General features: G+C 49.0%; 1 protein-coding gene across 3 annotated transcripts in view; it reads left to right on the top strand.

The window, feature by feature from the left end:
- Nucleotides 1–11,524, top strand: part of FBXO10 (F-box protein 10) — a 63,073-nt gene extending 51,549 nt beyond the window's left edge. For all 3 annotated transcript variants that reach the window (XM_049116285.1, XM_035696953.2, XM_025432292.3), the window contains 6 exons: nucleotides 1,136–1,206; nucleotides 2,919–3,071; nucleotides 4,041–4,310; nucleotides 5,872–6,185; nucleotides 7,237–7,418; nucleotides 9,682–11,524. In XM_049116285.1, coding sequence (XP_048972242.1) covers nucleotides 1,136–1,206; nucleotides 2,919–3,071; nucleotides 4,041–4,310; nucleotides 5,872–6,185; nucleotides 7,237–7,418; nucleotides 9,682–9,856 — 1,165 coding nt within the window. In that variant the 3' untranslated portion in view covers nucleotides 9,857–11,524. The remainder of the gene's footprint in view (nucleotides 1–1,135; nucleotides 1,207–2,918; nucleotides 3,072–4,040; nucleotides 4,311–5,871; nucleotides 6,186–7,236; nucleotides 7,419–9,681) is intronic.
- The last annotated feature ends 4,214 nt before the right edge of the window (nucleotides 11,525–15,738 follow it).

Genomic DNA, 15,738 nt, shown 5'->3' with positions numbered 1-15,738 from the left:
CTATTTGGACCCTGCCCTAAGAGATGGGAAAACTTAGCCAACTCCTACTCAGTGAAATTCTGTGAGGTGCCAGGCTCTGTGTTAGGCTCTAAAGAGCCAGATGAATAGTTGGACCTAAATACCTCAGCCACATGATGGGAATTAGGAGGGTTGCCTCCTAAGACAGGAGGTGGGTACCCTTCCAGGAAGAAAGGAGGTCACAGCATTCCTGTTAGTAAAAATAACAAATAGCAAATGTCTGTCCTCCAGGGATAACCCAATTGTGCTAAGTCCAGGTGTGACTGGCCTTGTTTTAACAGGCAGGAAACCAAGTTGCAGAGACTAACACAAACAATGCATGCCCTTAAACATGCTCAGGTGTCTGGTTTTTTTGTGTTTGTTTGTTTTGTTTTGTTTTGGTTTTTTTTGTTTTTTTTGTTTTAGGTGTCTGGTTTTTCATTCATAAGGCCTTTCCATGGCAGTGAGGGCTGTGTGTGTTTCTCTGAGCAGGAACGTGTTTTCCTGTATTTTCTGCATGTGGCTAACCCAGCCCGTTAGGTTTCACATGCACATTGTCTGATAATCTTTTTTCTTTTTTTTCCCCACATTGATATTCTTAAAACCCCACTTTTAAGAATCTGCTTTTCTTCTTTTAAGGCATGTCATTATGTTGTCATTCAGTGGATGGGCGATTAACAGAAAAGGTAAAGAACAGCTGTTGGATACAAATAGAAGATTGTAGGCTCATTACAGGCAGAGAATCTGATTCAGGCTTTGGACACAAATCATGCCCAAATAAGCTTAACACAGTCTCCTAGGAATTCTTGACACTACCAAGACTTGACTTGTCACCTGGGCACCACGATGACATGCATTTCAAACTGTGTATGTGAGCAACAGTCAAGAGAGGTCACAGAAATGTGAATATTGTTGTACTTGTATGCCATAGTTGCAGGTTTATTAGTTCTAGATCAGTTTGTCTCCAGGATAACAGATGATTTTTAAATGCCTAGCTTGTAGGACTTCAGAAAATGCTTTATGCCCCTGTGGACTTGAGTCATCTGGGGAAGGGCACAAGAGAAAGTAATCACCTTGGGCAGCCATTGACTTTGACACATGACATTGGTAAGGTCTTAACTCTCTTCTTCTATTTTAGCGGGAACCACATTTTCAAGGGCCGTGCAGCTGGCATAGCAGTGAATGAGAATGGCAAAGGCCTCATCACAGGTAGGAGTGGGAACCTCCTAGAGCCGTGGCCAGCCAAGCAATCAGCAGCCAAGCCAACGTCCCTGGCCTTGCCCCCAGCCAGTCCTTCACCCTGACTACTCGTCTTTTCCTTTGAAAAGACGGCTAGCCCCTTAGTATGCCGGTTCCATGCACCGGCCATGCTTGTCACAAGGAGGGCCTAACAGGGAGAGAGTGTCTGCTGTCTGCCGGCCCTCTGCTCAGAGTTGCTCACTGGATGGCTCACATAACCCTGTCAGGAAGATTTATGGCACACAAACTGAATCCCTCCTCTTGGCTTTTGTATAGGCTTGCCCTGCTCTGGAAATCCATCCCCATTTCCCCCCTGCCTGGCCAACTCCTGCTCATCCTTCAGGTCTCAGCCTGAATGTCTTCCTCAGGGAAGCCTGCCCTGACCTCCCATTGTACACGCAGACACTCAGGGGACCCAGCAGGCATGCTCTGTAGGACATCTTAATTTCTTAGTGATCTGTGTGTCAGTCTCCTTCACTATAAGGCAGCAAATTCTCTAAGATCAGGATCAAGTCTACGTGGTACCTCAGTGTAGCCTCAGCACAGAGAATAGCCTTACCCAGGACATAAAAGATTGGCCTGGTGAATTCCTCTGACTGAACCCAGACTTCCTTCATTCGTCAGACATTTATTGAGTACACACTCTATGCAGGAGGGGGGACACAGTTGTGAACAAAACAGATCTGTGAAACGGGCTCCCTTAGGTTCCTGCTGTTGAGCACTGACATTTTAGGAGGGGAAAACAAAAGCATGCATACACACATATACACAAAAGAAACGTATCTGGGTGATACGTGCTCTAGAGATTAAATAATAATTATACATTAATTTTATTTATATTTACATAAATATATATTTAAATTTTATTATATATAAGTATATAGTATATCAAATATATAATTTATTGAAATTTTAAAAAATAATTTATTGAAATTAATTAAAATAAGGTAATAGAGGAACTATGTGGGTATATTTAAGATTGTGTGGTCAGGGCAGGCCTTTCCGAGAAGGGGACATGCAAGCCAGACCTGAGTGACGGGACAAAGCCTGGGCAGAGAACCGGAATTCTGTGCGGAGCTGCCTGTGGAACGCAGCTGGCATGCCTGGGAGCAGGGACGTCACTCCTGTGACTGGGTGTGGTGAAGTGGGGCAAGGGGTGAGATGGGGTCAAAGAGGCAGGAAGGAACTGGGCACACGGGGTCTCTAGGGCCATTGCGGTCTGTCCAGCCATAGCCCTGGGCTCAGCTTGGGCCTCTTCAGCCCACTCCCACAGAGGTGGTGGATGAGGAGAGGGGAGCAAGGCTGCAGTCAGTCCTCTCCTGACCAGAGGGAAGTGGCTGGATTCTGCCCCCGCCCTCCAGGAACAGCCACCACTACAGGCGGCCCTACCTGGCCTTGGGCCCGGAACTTCAAGGCCAGTCTATTCTTAGTCGGTCCCGAAGGCCACTGGATAGAGTGGGTCCTAGAGACACGAGAGCACAGGGTACATACAGACCTTGCCCTGGAGGAGAGCGGACAGCACTCCAGTCCCTGCAAAGTCAAGCACCAGGCAAGATTCAGGGTGCTGTTGACAGGGTGCAGCCTGGGTGTCCTGGTCCAGAAGGTCCTTTCCAAGCTGTCCAATCCTCATGGCCACTGTGGGTGGCCCTTGGGTCTTGATCCTCTCCTTTGCCTTTCCGTAGAAAATGTCATCCGTGAGAACCAATGGGGAGGTGTAGACATCCGCCGTGGAGGAGTCCCGGTCCTCAGGAGCAACCTCATCTGTTTTGGCTACTCCGATGGCGTGGTTGTGGGGGATGAAGGCAAAGGGCTAATAGAAGGAAACACCATCTATGGTGAGGCGCCCATTCCTGGGGGAAGGGGTCTGGGGTCCAGCCCAGCCAGGGAGGCAGGGAGCCCAGGTTCCGTCTCTAGCTGGTGAGTGCGGAGAAAGTCACTGCCTGTCCCTGGGCCGCAAATACGCCCTGAAGGACAGTGTCAGTCTCAGGCCACAGCCACACAGCCCCTCTCAGAATACAAAAGCCACTACTAAATCTCCTTGTAACCCAAGGGGTCAGCAAAACAGAGAGCTTCATCCCCATTTAAAATAGCAGAAGGTGGGAGTTGTGTGAGGACAGGGCCATTGAGGCTCTGACGCATGGGCATCTAACTCTTACCTTTCTTCTGATCCAAAGAACTAGAAATCTAATAGAAGAAGAACTAGGATAGCCCTAGAAAGGAGACTGTTCTCACTCATGTGTGACTTCGAGCAAAGCCTTACCCTCTGGACTGCAGCTCTAATAATAATAGCTGACATGTGTTCTTTGCTAGGTGCTTTATATGCACTATCATATTCAAACCTCCTGACTGCCTTCTGAGGTAGATACGGTCATTGTACAGATAAGAAAACTGAGACACGGAGAGTCTATAATCTGCTCAAGGTCACGTAGCTAGGAAGTGGTAGGGCTAGGACTCAGAGGCCACCTCCATCTCTCTGCAGGATGGGGTTGCGCTGGATGAACTCTGAGGTCCCTTTGGCACTGTCCCTCTGGGCTTGTGTGCTTCTGACCTGGAAGTGGGGCCTTCACTGTTCCCAGAGCACTTTTACACCCTATGGGATGATTCTGGTTGTGAGACTGACCTGATTGTTACCCTCTTATATGAAGGAGAAGCCTCCAGCCATAGAGTGACTTACCCAAGGCCATTAGCTTACCAGAGCCTCTGTCTCCAAGGCCGGTGCCATCTTTGCTTCCCCTCTTGGGGAGACACTGGGGCTGCCTCCCCCACTGCTCAGGGCCCGTGACCAGCTCCTTTTCCTGTCCCAGCTAATAAGGGCTGTGGTGTGTGGATGATGTCGTCCAGCCTGCCCCACGTCACCAGTAACCACGTCAGCTACAATGGCCTGTATGGAGTGGCAGTGTTTAGCCAAAAAGATGGTTCTGGTGAGTTCCCTGGAGGTCATGGAGCCCAGGAGAACTTCAGTGAGGACGGAGATGCCATCCTTTGGGAGCCGGAGCTGGAGAAGGATGACGACCCGCTGCGCCGGCCTGTCACCATAGCTCTCGTTGAGTCAAACAGTATTAACCACAATGGAGGTGAGTGTGTCCCTGCTCCAGAGCCTTCCGTGCTCACACTGCCGTAGGTACCCTTCTCGCTTTTTTGGCCTTTCACCTGATACCCCAGACCTCTGGATTTACATTCTTTCCTGAATGTAAATCCATTCTTTCCTGACCTCCAGTCCTGCCTAGCTCTTGCTATTTCTGTTGCCTGAAATTCCCTTTCCCCCATCTACACAGCCCAAACAACTTGAAGTTCAAAGCCCACTGTGAATGTGCCCTCCATCCTTACCCTCTCACTTACTGGGGGCCCTGGGACGGGAGCTGTTTTCTGTGGCTGTTTTGTCAGCTCTGATAGGCTCTGAACATGAGGCAAGGAGCTGAACCTCATCGCTGTCACTGTCGGTGCCCCACCGAGTCCCATACCCCACATACATGTTTCTAACTCATTCTAGGACACTTTGTCCACATCTTAACATCTAAGGACATGCATTTGCTATTGATGGCATATCATGGTTTAACTGGCAATTTTTTTTTGTTATACAGAGAATAAGGGTTATCCAGTTATCTTAAACTGGATAAAAACTAACATTCATTCATTGTTTATTGAATTGAGACGAGGGGGAGTGGTGGGAATGTACAGAGTTGATCCAAGGCCAGGGCTCCCGACGGAGGCTCCTGCCCTGGGAACAGCAGAGGGCAGGGAGAGTGGGAGCCAGCAGAAAACGAGTTCTGTCCCCTCCCAGCTCAGGGTTTTCCCCGTATGGCCCTGAGGGACAGGCAAAGTCACATAAATTCACAGAGACTTGATTTATATTTGCTCTTCTCCATCAGGACAGGAGAAGTGGCAGGCAGGTGGCTGGAACTTGCAGACTCCTGGCTCCCCTAGGACCACTGTTGGCCTCTGCACACCCCCTCCATCCCAGCACTGCCAGTGCCTCTTGCTCTCATGCTGGGTGCATGTCACCACTGGGGAGTCATTGTCCTCTTCACCCCCGGGTCCCCCTGCCACACTGTCTCTTCCTGACCAAGTCATGTGGCTCTAAGCCTGCTGATTTTTATGCTGCTTTTCTAAAAGCGTTGTAGTGTCTCTAAGCATATACAATCCCAGATACCATTTTCTTTTCAAAATTCTAATATATTTTAGATATTTAGCTTATAAATTTTTGTATTCAAAAATTACAGAATTTCCCTTATGAAGAGTATGTCCCAAAACAATCAGGAGGCAGATTCCAACTCTGTGGAGGTGGAATGGGCAGCTTTAACAGGTAGTGAGCACCCCGTCGCAGGAGGTGCAAATAGCAGGAGGATGGTGACCTGGGAGGTGCGCGAGCACAGGAGGAGAGCCTGGGTGGCACGAGCAGCTGAGCCCAAGGAGTCTGGCATCACTTTTCTGTTTCCTAAGCACTTTGTTCAGAAGGAACAGCACTTCCTTGTTCCTGGCTTTCCTCCTGCTCAGTTTGTCAGCCGTCTTAAAAGATGTGTAACTCCCAGGGGCTGGTTCTGAGTGTCGCTGCCTCTTCTTCCCCACTTCTCTCCTGGGGTGCACAGTTCCACGAAAGTTTTTCCTGACTACTCCCCAACCCTTTCCACCCCATAGCCTCAGGCCTCTACGTCCAGAGCAGTGAGGCGCTGCACGTCGTCACCAATGTGATCCACGCTAACGGGGACAGAGGTATCACCGTGGCCCAGAGCGGCCAGCTCACCCGCGTGACCAACAACAGCATCTCCTGCAACCGCCAGAGTGGGGTCAAGGTCGAGGCCCAGTGCAAGGTGGAGCTCCGGGGCAACGGTATCTATGACAACAGAGGTCACGGCATCATCACCAAGGGTGACAGCACCGTGGTCATTGAAAATGACATCATTGGCAACCGGGGCAGCGGGCTGCAGCTCTTGCCCAGGTCCGACACAAAGGTGTGTGTGTGTGTGTGTGTGTGTGTGTGTACGCTGCGTGGTGCCAGCACAGGGCTCAGCCCTAGGACAGCCCTCGTACTCTCGCTCCTGAGAAGCCCGAAGCACTCAGCACCACAGGGACGACATTCCTCCTGCCCACACCCAGCCTGGGAGACGCAGCGGGGCTTCACATGAGAGGAGCACATGCACTGAGCCCTGAAGGACAGACAGGAGTCCCCAGCAGGGAGCCAGGGTGCGGGTGCTCCTGGGGGCATCTCTGTGGTCTCCAGGTCAAGCTCAGAGCTCTTTCAGCCCTCTCCTAACAGAACAGTCTCCCACAGGACCTAGTATGCAGTAGGTGCTTAATGAAGAGGCCCTGTGTGCACACTGCTCCCTATATACCCGGCATCGCCTTTTCCCCTTTCTCTACCTCAGTCCTATAGCTGGGCCGTCACTTTTTTCAAGAGGCTGAGGTACTCCTTTTCTGGACATCGGGCGCTCATGCCCACCCCCACTTCAAAGAGCACTTCCCACAGTATGTTTTGCATCTGCTCCCCAGAGGTGAGCTCTGAGCTCCCTTTTTTGGAAAGCACTGTACTGGGTACTAGGGTTTTCTGTTGAGCCCGACCCACCCCGTCCCTGCACTTGGGAAATTACCATCCCAAAGCCTCTCTTTGGCTCTGCAGCTTCATGAGTAGTGACTTAGGCGAGGAGTAAAGAATTTGTTGGCTCAACCTGTGAATACTGAGGAAGGGATGGGGGACACGCTGTTGCCTCGGTCAGGGTGCCAGGGTCCTTGCCTCTGGTACAACCTCCCCTCCCTGCCAGGCCTCTGCATGTTGCTCCTTCACCCTAGAGCAGCTGTCCTCTGCGCTGCACCTGGTAAGCTCCTGCAGCTTACCCGCCATCTCCTTCAGGAAGCCTGCCCTGATCTCCACCGCCCTTCCCTGAGCTCCCAGGGCTCAGTGCTGCCCTACCTAGTGTGCTCTCGCCCCTCAGTTTTATAACTGATGTTTGCCTTACCTGGCTCCCCACAGTCCCTGAGGTATGACAGACTGACTGTCTCTTCCAGGTGATAAAGAACCGGATCCATTCATTCCGGGCCTATGGCATTGCAGTGCGGGGCCGCGCCAAGGCCCTGGTGCAGGAGAACATCATCTTCCAGGGCAAGACCAGCAAGACCATCTTTCAGCAGATCTCAAACAACCGAGAATGTATCCTGCAGAACAACAAGTTCTTGGTCTTCAAAAAAAAGTAAGTGTCTGGGGTCTGCCTGTGGTCTTCCAGAACCACGGTGAGGTCACTAAAGAAGCCAGGCCCAGCGACCGTGGCTCCCTTTGCTCCCTGTGGTCCTGCCAGCTTTCGGCCCTGATCAGGTCATGCCAGTTGGTGCTGAGGCCCTGCGCCCGCCTCCCTGGGAGGAAACGGGCTTTAACGAGCTGCAGACCTCAGCTCTGCCAGCCACTGGCTGTGGAACCTCGGGCAAGCTACTCACCAGCTGGAGCCTCAGTGAAGTCCACTTACTAATGTCCGCATTGTGGCACCGATTTACAATAAAATCAGGTCCCATGACCTAGCAGACAGTCTGGGGTATTCCAAAAATGTTAACTACCTGGTGCTGCTGCTCTCACTTGGTTTTACTGCCTCTGCCTCTGCGTGGCACCATGGCTTCACACTCCTCTGCCCCGAACCCCTCACCATCCTTCCCTGTACCCCCTTTCAGTGATATCCCCATCCCTCCCCACTCTGTTCTGGCAGCAAGACCTCTGCGACCAACTTCTCCCAACATCAGAGTTCAGTCACGCAGTTACTAGGGCCTCTCAATTCTGACACCTCCTCTTCCCAATGGCCATCACCCCTGTTCGTGTCTCAGCACCCCTCACCCTGACCTGTGGCCTGTTGCCAGGATGCTGTTGCACTTGTGTATGGATGGACTCGGTTCTGCTTGTGTGGTGCTCTGCTAGCCTGGTTACGAAGGTAACGATCATTATCCCGGTGCTGGCGGTGTCACTCATCCACCGTGAATAGCCCTGTCCTGCGGCGCCAGCCTCCTGCCTGGTCACCCCGCCCCACCCCTGCAGGCTGTCCTGTGCATCCTGCCAGATTAATCTGTCTAAATCAGCTCTTGGTCATGTCACATCCATGGTCTGAGGGATCCCCCTATTCTACAATAGTGATCGCTACTCTTTTTTAAATTATATACAGTTTCAGTAAAAACAGTTTTGAGGAAACCTCACATAGTATACTTATAAAAAAAGAGAAATTCTAATCTTTTCTGCCCACATCCCAGCAGATCATATCACGGACTCCCAGTAGTCTGCTTCCTCCTGCCACTGTGGAGACCGCAGGATACAGATAGCACAGACCTGTCAGCCTGGCATTATCCACTGTGCACCGTTGAGTCCTAATTTTTCCTTTCCAGGCTCGCTTTCTGCTTCCAAACTCAAATGCTGGCAATTCTTTGAACATACCTCCAGGCTCCTCACTTAGCCTACATAGCCAGCTTCTAACTATCCACACCTTTACAGTCCTTCTCATTGTAACATAATCATCATAAGAATGTGCAGAAGAGGGACACCCGGGTGGCTCAGCAGTGTAGTGCCTGCCTCAGCCCAGGATGTGATCCTGGAGTCCTGGGATCGAGTCCCACATCGGGCTCCCTGCAGGGAGCTTCTCCCTCTGCCTGTGTCTCTCCCTCTCTCTCTGTGTGTCTCATGAATAAATAAATAAAATCTTTTAAAAAAATGCAGAAAACACTGTCAGTGGCTTAAAGAATTTAGGATTTGGTATAAGAGGTGGTTCCTTATAACTCAAATGACAGAAAGCCCTGACCAGAGCTTTCCCTGACCCTTCATAATCTCCATAAGAACTCACCAACTTCTGTCCCCTATAGATTTATGGTTTCTTTTTTTTTTTTTTTAATTTTTTTAGATTTTTTTTTTAGATTTATGGTTTCTAGAATGTCATATAAAAACGGAAATCATACAGTATATAGTCTTTCGAGTCTGGCTTCTCTCATTTAGCCTGATGCACCTGAGATTTGCCCGTGGTGTCACGGTTCATTCACTCTTTTTGTTGCTGAGTGGCATTCCATCATATGGATGCACCACAGTTTGCCCAACCATGAGCTGAAGGGTACGTACGTAGTCTCAAGTTTCAGGTGACTGTGAATAAAGCTGCCATCCTCATGCGTGTCATACACCAGGAGAGGGGAAGAATGGAAGAGGAGAAAGTCCCTGATGTTCTCCAGGTCCTTATAGAGACAGGGAGATTGAAGCTTATAGAGGGAACTGGTCCAAGGTTACGTGCAGAGTTGAAAGCACAGCTGGAGCCAGAATGCAGGACTTTTGCCTCTTAGCTCCACACGTGCCCACCTCCTTGAGCCTTATCACTAACTTGGAGGCAGCACCTACACCTGGCTGGACCCGGTGAGCTCAAGCCAAAGGTGAGATTGTCAGGGCATTCAGCAAATGCTCCAGACTCTCAGAGTTCATGGACTGGCATTTTGCACCCCCAGGTCTGACACATGGCGCCTGGTGAACCCACCAGCCCGGCCTCACCTGGAAAGCTCTCTCCGAGGGCCCTCTGCAGCCCACAGTGGGCAGAAGGTGACAGCCATGGCGACTAGGATCACAGCCCGTGTGGAAGGTGGTTACCACAGCAACCGCAGCGTCTTCTGCACCATTCTGTAAGGATGGGAGCCATGGAGTGGGGCGACTGGAGGGCTGTCCAGACTCCAGGAGCAGCAGCCCCACACCCCGCGCTAGGCTCTGATGGGTGTTCAGCTGAGCCAGGAGGTAAAGGCAGCGTCAGGATGGAAGAAGCAGCATCTGAGGGACTCTGGGCCCCTCTTGGTCCTCCGCCTCCCTGAACCCCAGAGAAAACTGGCTTCCTGGGGACGAAGAAAGAGAGAGATGGGTGGGTTTCCTGTCACTGAAGTTCTTATAGAGGTTATGAAGAGTTGGGGAAAATTGATACTAAAGCTTTAGTTGAGTCTGTTTAAATGACAAGGAAGTTTTATTTTACACACACCAAACCTGGACTCTTGTCAGGAAGGAGCAGATGGACTCCTGAGGGAGGAGGTGATTCTAGTGGGGTGGAGAGAGCCCCAGAGGCTTCCCTTTCCTGGACCCGTCTTGATGCCCGCAAGGCCACGGCCACCCCCTCCCGGCGGTCTGCAGAGGCTAGAGGAGTTGAGACTTGAACATGGACCATGAGGGGGACTGGGAGCCCTTCTGGAATGGCTGCCCCCGGGATGACCAGGGACATGCTGAAACAGAAGGGCAGTGTGGAGAAGGCCTCCTTTGAGCAGCCTAGGTGCCAGGCTGGGAAGGGCAGGGATGCACAAGACTCCACTCTGCCCTCAGGGAGCTCCCGAACTCGGGGCCTGCAGCACGGGGGTTCAGAGTCTGCACATGCCCCTACTAGCTGCTCCTCCTGGCACCAGACTTCTGGAGATGGAGGCGCCCAGGACCCCTTGTCTGTATCCGTGCTCTCATGGATAACTGCCTGCGTCACTGACCTACCACGGTTCCCCACTCTGTGCCTTGGCCCGTGCTCTGTCCCCTTCTTGGCATGCCCTTGCCATCTGCACCTGTCCATGTCCCACCTAGTCTGTGAGGTTTAGCTGAGACACTGCCTTCTCCAGAGCTCCCCTCCCTACAGTGACAATGCTCTTCCTCCTCTGAGGCTCTGCTGCCCTTTCTCTGCTCCCTCTCAGGTACTGAGCACTTTCTGCCTTGCTTTGGAGTTTTCTGGGTCCATCCCTGTCCCACTCACCTGCCTGTGAGCTCCTGGAGAGCAGGACCAGGTCTCACGGTCTGTCCCCAGTTCCTAGCCCAGGGGTGGGGTAGGGTTAGTAGCCTGAGTGAGGGGAGGAAGGGCCTCCCAAAGGGCTTTACGGAACCGTACTGTGAATGTGTCAGGGTTCCAGCGCCAGGTGGGCTCAGATCCCACCCGCTTGAGGATGGGGGGCTGAATGCAGGACTGGCTCAGCCGGAGCAACCCCCCTCCCACTCGGCCTTTCATGCAGGGCCTTCGCCAGCCTGTCGGGGTGGCTGTTGTGCACCTTGCCAGTGGCTTCCCAGGCTGGTTGTGCCAGGCCCTTGGTGCTGCTCTCCTGGGCAGGGTGGAAGGGGGTAGCTAGAGGGAGCCAGGAGCACTGGCTTCTCTCTGGGGACTTTGGGCACAAGAGCGCCGGCCCCTCCCATCCCCAGCACTGTCCTTTGCACTTCTCTGGTGGCCCCAATGTGAGTCGCTGTACAAAATGCTGCCTTTGTTATTTTGTAATGACTTTTCTGTGAACCGAATGCTTACGAAAATCTCTGCAACCAAAATAAAGTTATATATTTTAAAAGAAACCCTCTCGGGAGACTTTTCTTGGCCTGCGTACATGCTAGAATTCCCAGGTGGCTGGATGCAGGCACCCACTCAGCCTTCCCGAGGCACTGCTCCTTTAGCTGAAGGAGACCGATGCCCCCACGGTCTCGTCCGTTCAGCATGTTCCCACAATTCTGGGTCCCAAGGTCTGGGTAGCCAAGTCAGGGAGTGGATTGCAGCCCCCCACCCCCTGGGCTATGTGGGGAGGAACAGTAATGGTATCTGGAGTAGAGGACAAGGTTTTGAGATCATGAACTTGTTTTTCCCGGCTTCACTCAGCACCTTAGTTTTTGTCGTATCTGCATGCCAGCTGAGGAGAAAGTTAGTACTTAATATTTTTCTTCAAATTCTCTTTTTAAATTATTTTTCAGAAGAGTTTTAGATTTATAGAACAAGTGAGCAGACAGCACAGAGTTCCTGTATTACCCTCCCTGCCCCTGTGGTACCACACGAAGACTGTAAGATGGTCTGTCCATCAAAACCAACCAGTATGGGCTCATTGTTATTACCTAACATTAAAGTGCTACTAATGTAGTCATTCTCCAATGTCCTTTTCCCATCTCAGGATCCTATATTCGGGGACGCCTGGGTGGCTCAGCGGTTGAGCGCCTGCCTTCGGCTTCGGGAATGATCCTGGAGTCCCAGGATCGAGTCCCACAACGGGCTCCCAACGTGGAGCCTGCTTCTCCCTCTGCCTCTCTCTCTCTGTGTCTCTCACAGATAAATAAAAGTATTTTAAAAGGGGGGGGGGGGGGCAGCCCTGGTGGCTCAGTGGTTTGGCACTGCCTCCAGCCCAGGGCCTGATCCTGGAGCTCCAGGATCAAGTCCCACGTCGGGCTCCCTGCATGGACCTCCTTCTCCCTCTGCCTGTGTCCGCCCCCCTCCATATGAATAAATAAATAAAATCTTTTTTTTAATAAAATCTTAAATAAAAGATAAAAATAAAAAAAATAAAAAGGATCCTATCCTAGACATTTAACCTTGCAGAACTAAAATGTTTACATCACTATTTTTTTAATAAATTTATTTTTTATTGGTGTTCAATTTACCAACATACAGAATAACACCCAGTGCTCATCCCGCCAAGTGCCCCCCCCCGCAGTGCCCGTCACCCATTCACCCCCACCCACCTCCCCTTCCACCACCCCTAGTTCATTTCCCAGAGTTAGGAGTCTTTATGTTCTGTCTCCCTTTCTGATATTTCCCACACATTTCTTCTCCCTTCCCTTATATTCGCTTTCACTATTATTTATATTCCCCAAATGAATGAGAACATATAATGTTTGTCCTTCTCCAATTGACTTACTTCACTCAGCATAATACCCTCCAGTTCCATCCACGTTGAAGCAAATGGTGGGTATTTGTCGTTTCTAATGGCTGAGGAATATTCCATTGTATACATAAACCACATCTTCTTTATCCATTCATCTTTCGATGGACACCGAGGCTCCTTCCAGTTTGGCTATTGTGGACATTGCTGCTAGAAACATCGGGGTGCAGGGGTCCCCGCGTTTCATTGCATCTGTATCTTTGGGGTAAATCCCCAATAGTGCAATTGCTGGGTAGTAGGGCAGGTCTATTTTTAACTCTTTGAGGAACCTCCACACAGTTTTCCAGAGTGGCTGCACCAGTTCACATTCCCACCAACAGTGTAAGAGGGTTCCCTTTTCTCTGCATCCTTCCCCATTCTCACTGGTGTGAGGTGGTCTCTCATTGTGGTTTTGATTTGTATTTCCATGATGGCAAGTGATGCAGAGCATTTTCTTATGTGCGTGTTGGCCATGTCTATGTCTTCCTCTGTGAGATTTCTCTTCATGTCTTTTGCCCATTTCATGATTGGATTGTTTGTTTGTTTGGTGTTGAGTTTAAGAAGTTCTTTATAGATCTTGGAAACTAGCCCTTTATCTGATACGTCATTTGCAAATATCTTCTCCCATTCTGTAGGTTGTTTTTGAGTTTTGTTGACTGTATCCTTTGCTGTGCAAAAGCTTCTTATCTTGATGAAGTCCCAATAGTTCATTTTTGCTTTTGTTTCTTTTGCCTTCGTGGATGTATCTTGCAAAAAGTTACTGTGGCGAAGTTCAAAAAGGGTGTTACCTGTGTTCTCCTCTAGGATTTTGATGGAATCTTGGATCACATTTAGATCTTTCATCCATTTTGAGTTTATCTTTGTGTATGGTGAAAGAGAGTGGTCTAGTTTCATTCTTCTGCATGTGGATGTCCAATTTTCCCAGCACCATTTATTGAAGAGACTTTCTTCCAATGGATAGTCTTTCCTCCTTTATCGAATATTAGTTGACCATAAAGTTCAGGGTCCACTTCTGGATTCTCTATTCTGTTCCATTGATCTATGTGTCTGTTTTTGTGCCAGTACCACACTGTCTTGATGACCACAGCTTTGTAGTACAACCTGAAATCTGGCATTGTGATGCCCCCAGAAAAGGTTTTCTTTTTTTAAAATTCCCCTGGCTATTCGGGGTCTTTTCTGATTCCACACAAATCTTAAAATAATTTGTTCTAACTCTCTGAAGAAAGTCCATGGTATTTTGATAGGGATTGCATTAAACGTGTACATTGCCCTGGGTAACATTGACATTTTCACAATATTAATTCTGCTAATCCATGAGCATGGAATATTTGTCCATCTCTGTGTCTTCCTCAATTTCTTTCAGAAGTGTTCTATAGTTTTTAGGGTATAGATCCTTTACCTCTTTGGTTAGGTTTATGCCTAGGTATCTTATGCTTTTGGGTGCAATTGTAAATGGGATTGACTCCTTAATTTCTCTTTCTTCAGTCTCATTGTTAGTGTATAGAAATGCCACTGATTTCTGGGCATTGATTTTGTATCCTGCCACGCTACCAAATTGCTGTATAAGTTTTAGCAATCTTAGGGTGGAGACTTTTGGGTTTTCTATGTAGAGTATCATGTCATTGGCGAAGAGGGAGAGTTTGACTTCTTTGCCAATTTGAATGCCTTTAATGTCTTTTTGTTGTCTGATTGCTGAGCCTAGGACTTCCAGTACTATGTTGAATAGCAGTGGTGAGAGTGGACATCCCTGTCTTGTTCCTGATCTTAGGGGAAAGGCTCCCAGTGCTTCCCCATTGAGAATGATATTTGCTGTGGGCTTTTTGTAGATGGCTTTTAAGATGTTGAGGAATGTTCCCTCTATCCCTACACTCTGAAGAGTTTTGATCAGGAATGGATGCTGTATTTTGTCAAATGCTTTCTCTGCATCTAATGAGAGGATCATATGGTTCTTGGTTTTTCTCTTGCTGATATGATGAATCACACTGATAGTTTTACGAGTGTTGAACCAGCCTTGTGTCCCGGGGATAAATCCTACTTGGTCATGGTGAATAATTTTCTTAATGTGTTGTTGGATCCTATTGGCCAGTATCTTGTTGAGAATTTTTGCATCCATGTTCATCAGGGATATTGGTCTGTAATTCTCCTTTTTGGTGGGGTCTTTGGTTTTGGAATTAAGGTGATGCTGGCCTCATAGAACAAATTTGGAAGTACTCCATCTCTTTCTATCTTTCCAAACAGCTTTAGTAGAATACGTATGGTTTCTTCTTTAAACGTTTGATAGAATTCCCCTGGGAAGCCATCTGGCCCTGGACTTTTGTGTCTTGGGAGGTTTTTGATGACTGCTTCAATTTCCTCCCTGGCTATTGGCCTGTTCAGGTTTTCTATTTCTTTCTGGTCCAGTTTTGGTAGTTTGTGGCTTTCCAGGAATGCGTCCATTTCTTCTAGATTGCCTAATTTATTGGCATATAGATGTTCATAATATGTTTTTAAAATCGTTTGTATTTCCTTGGTGTTGGTAGTGATCTCTCCTTTCTCATTCATGATTTTATTAATTTGAGTCTTCTCTCTCTTCTTTTTAATAAGGCTGGCTAATGGTTTATCTATCTTATTAATTCTTTCAAAGAACCAACTCCTGGTTCTGTTGATCTGTTCCACAGTTCTTCTGGTCTCGATTTCGTTGAGTTCTGCTCGAATCTTTATTAACTCTCTTCTTCTCCTGGGTGTAGGATCTATTTGCTGTTTTTTCTCTAGCTCCTTTATGTGTAAGGTTAGCTTTTGTATTTGAGTTCTTTCCAGTTTTTGAATGGATGCTTGTATTGCAATGTATTTCCCCCTTAGGACTGCTTTTGCTGTATCCCAAAGATTTTGAATGGTTGTATCTTCATT

Source organism: Canis lupus, chromosome 11 (assembly GCF_003254725.2).
Source record: "Canis lupus dingo isolate Sandy chromosome 11, ASM325472v2, whole genome shotgun sequence".
NCBI classification, from domain to species: domain Eukaryota; kingdom Metazoa; phylum Chordata; class Mammalia; order Carnivora; family Canidae; genus Canis; species Canis lupus.
This window is presented reverse-complemented; position numbering and strand designations above follow the sequence as displayed.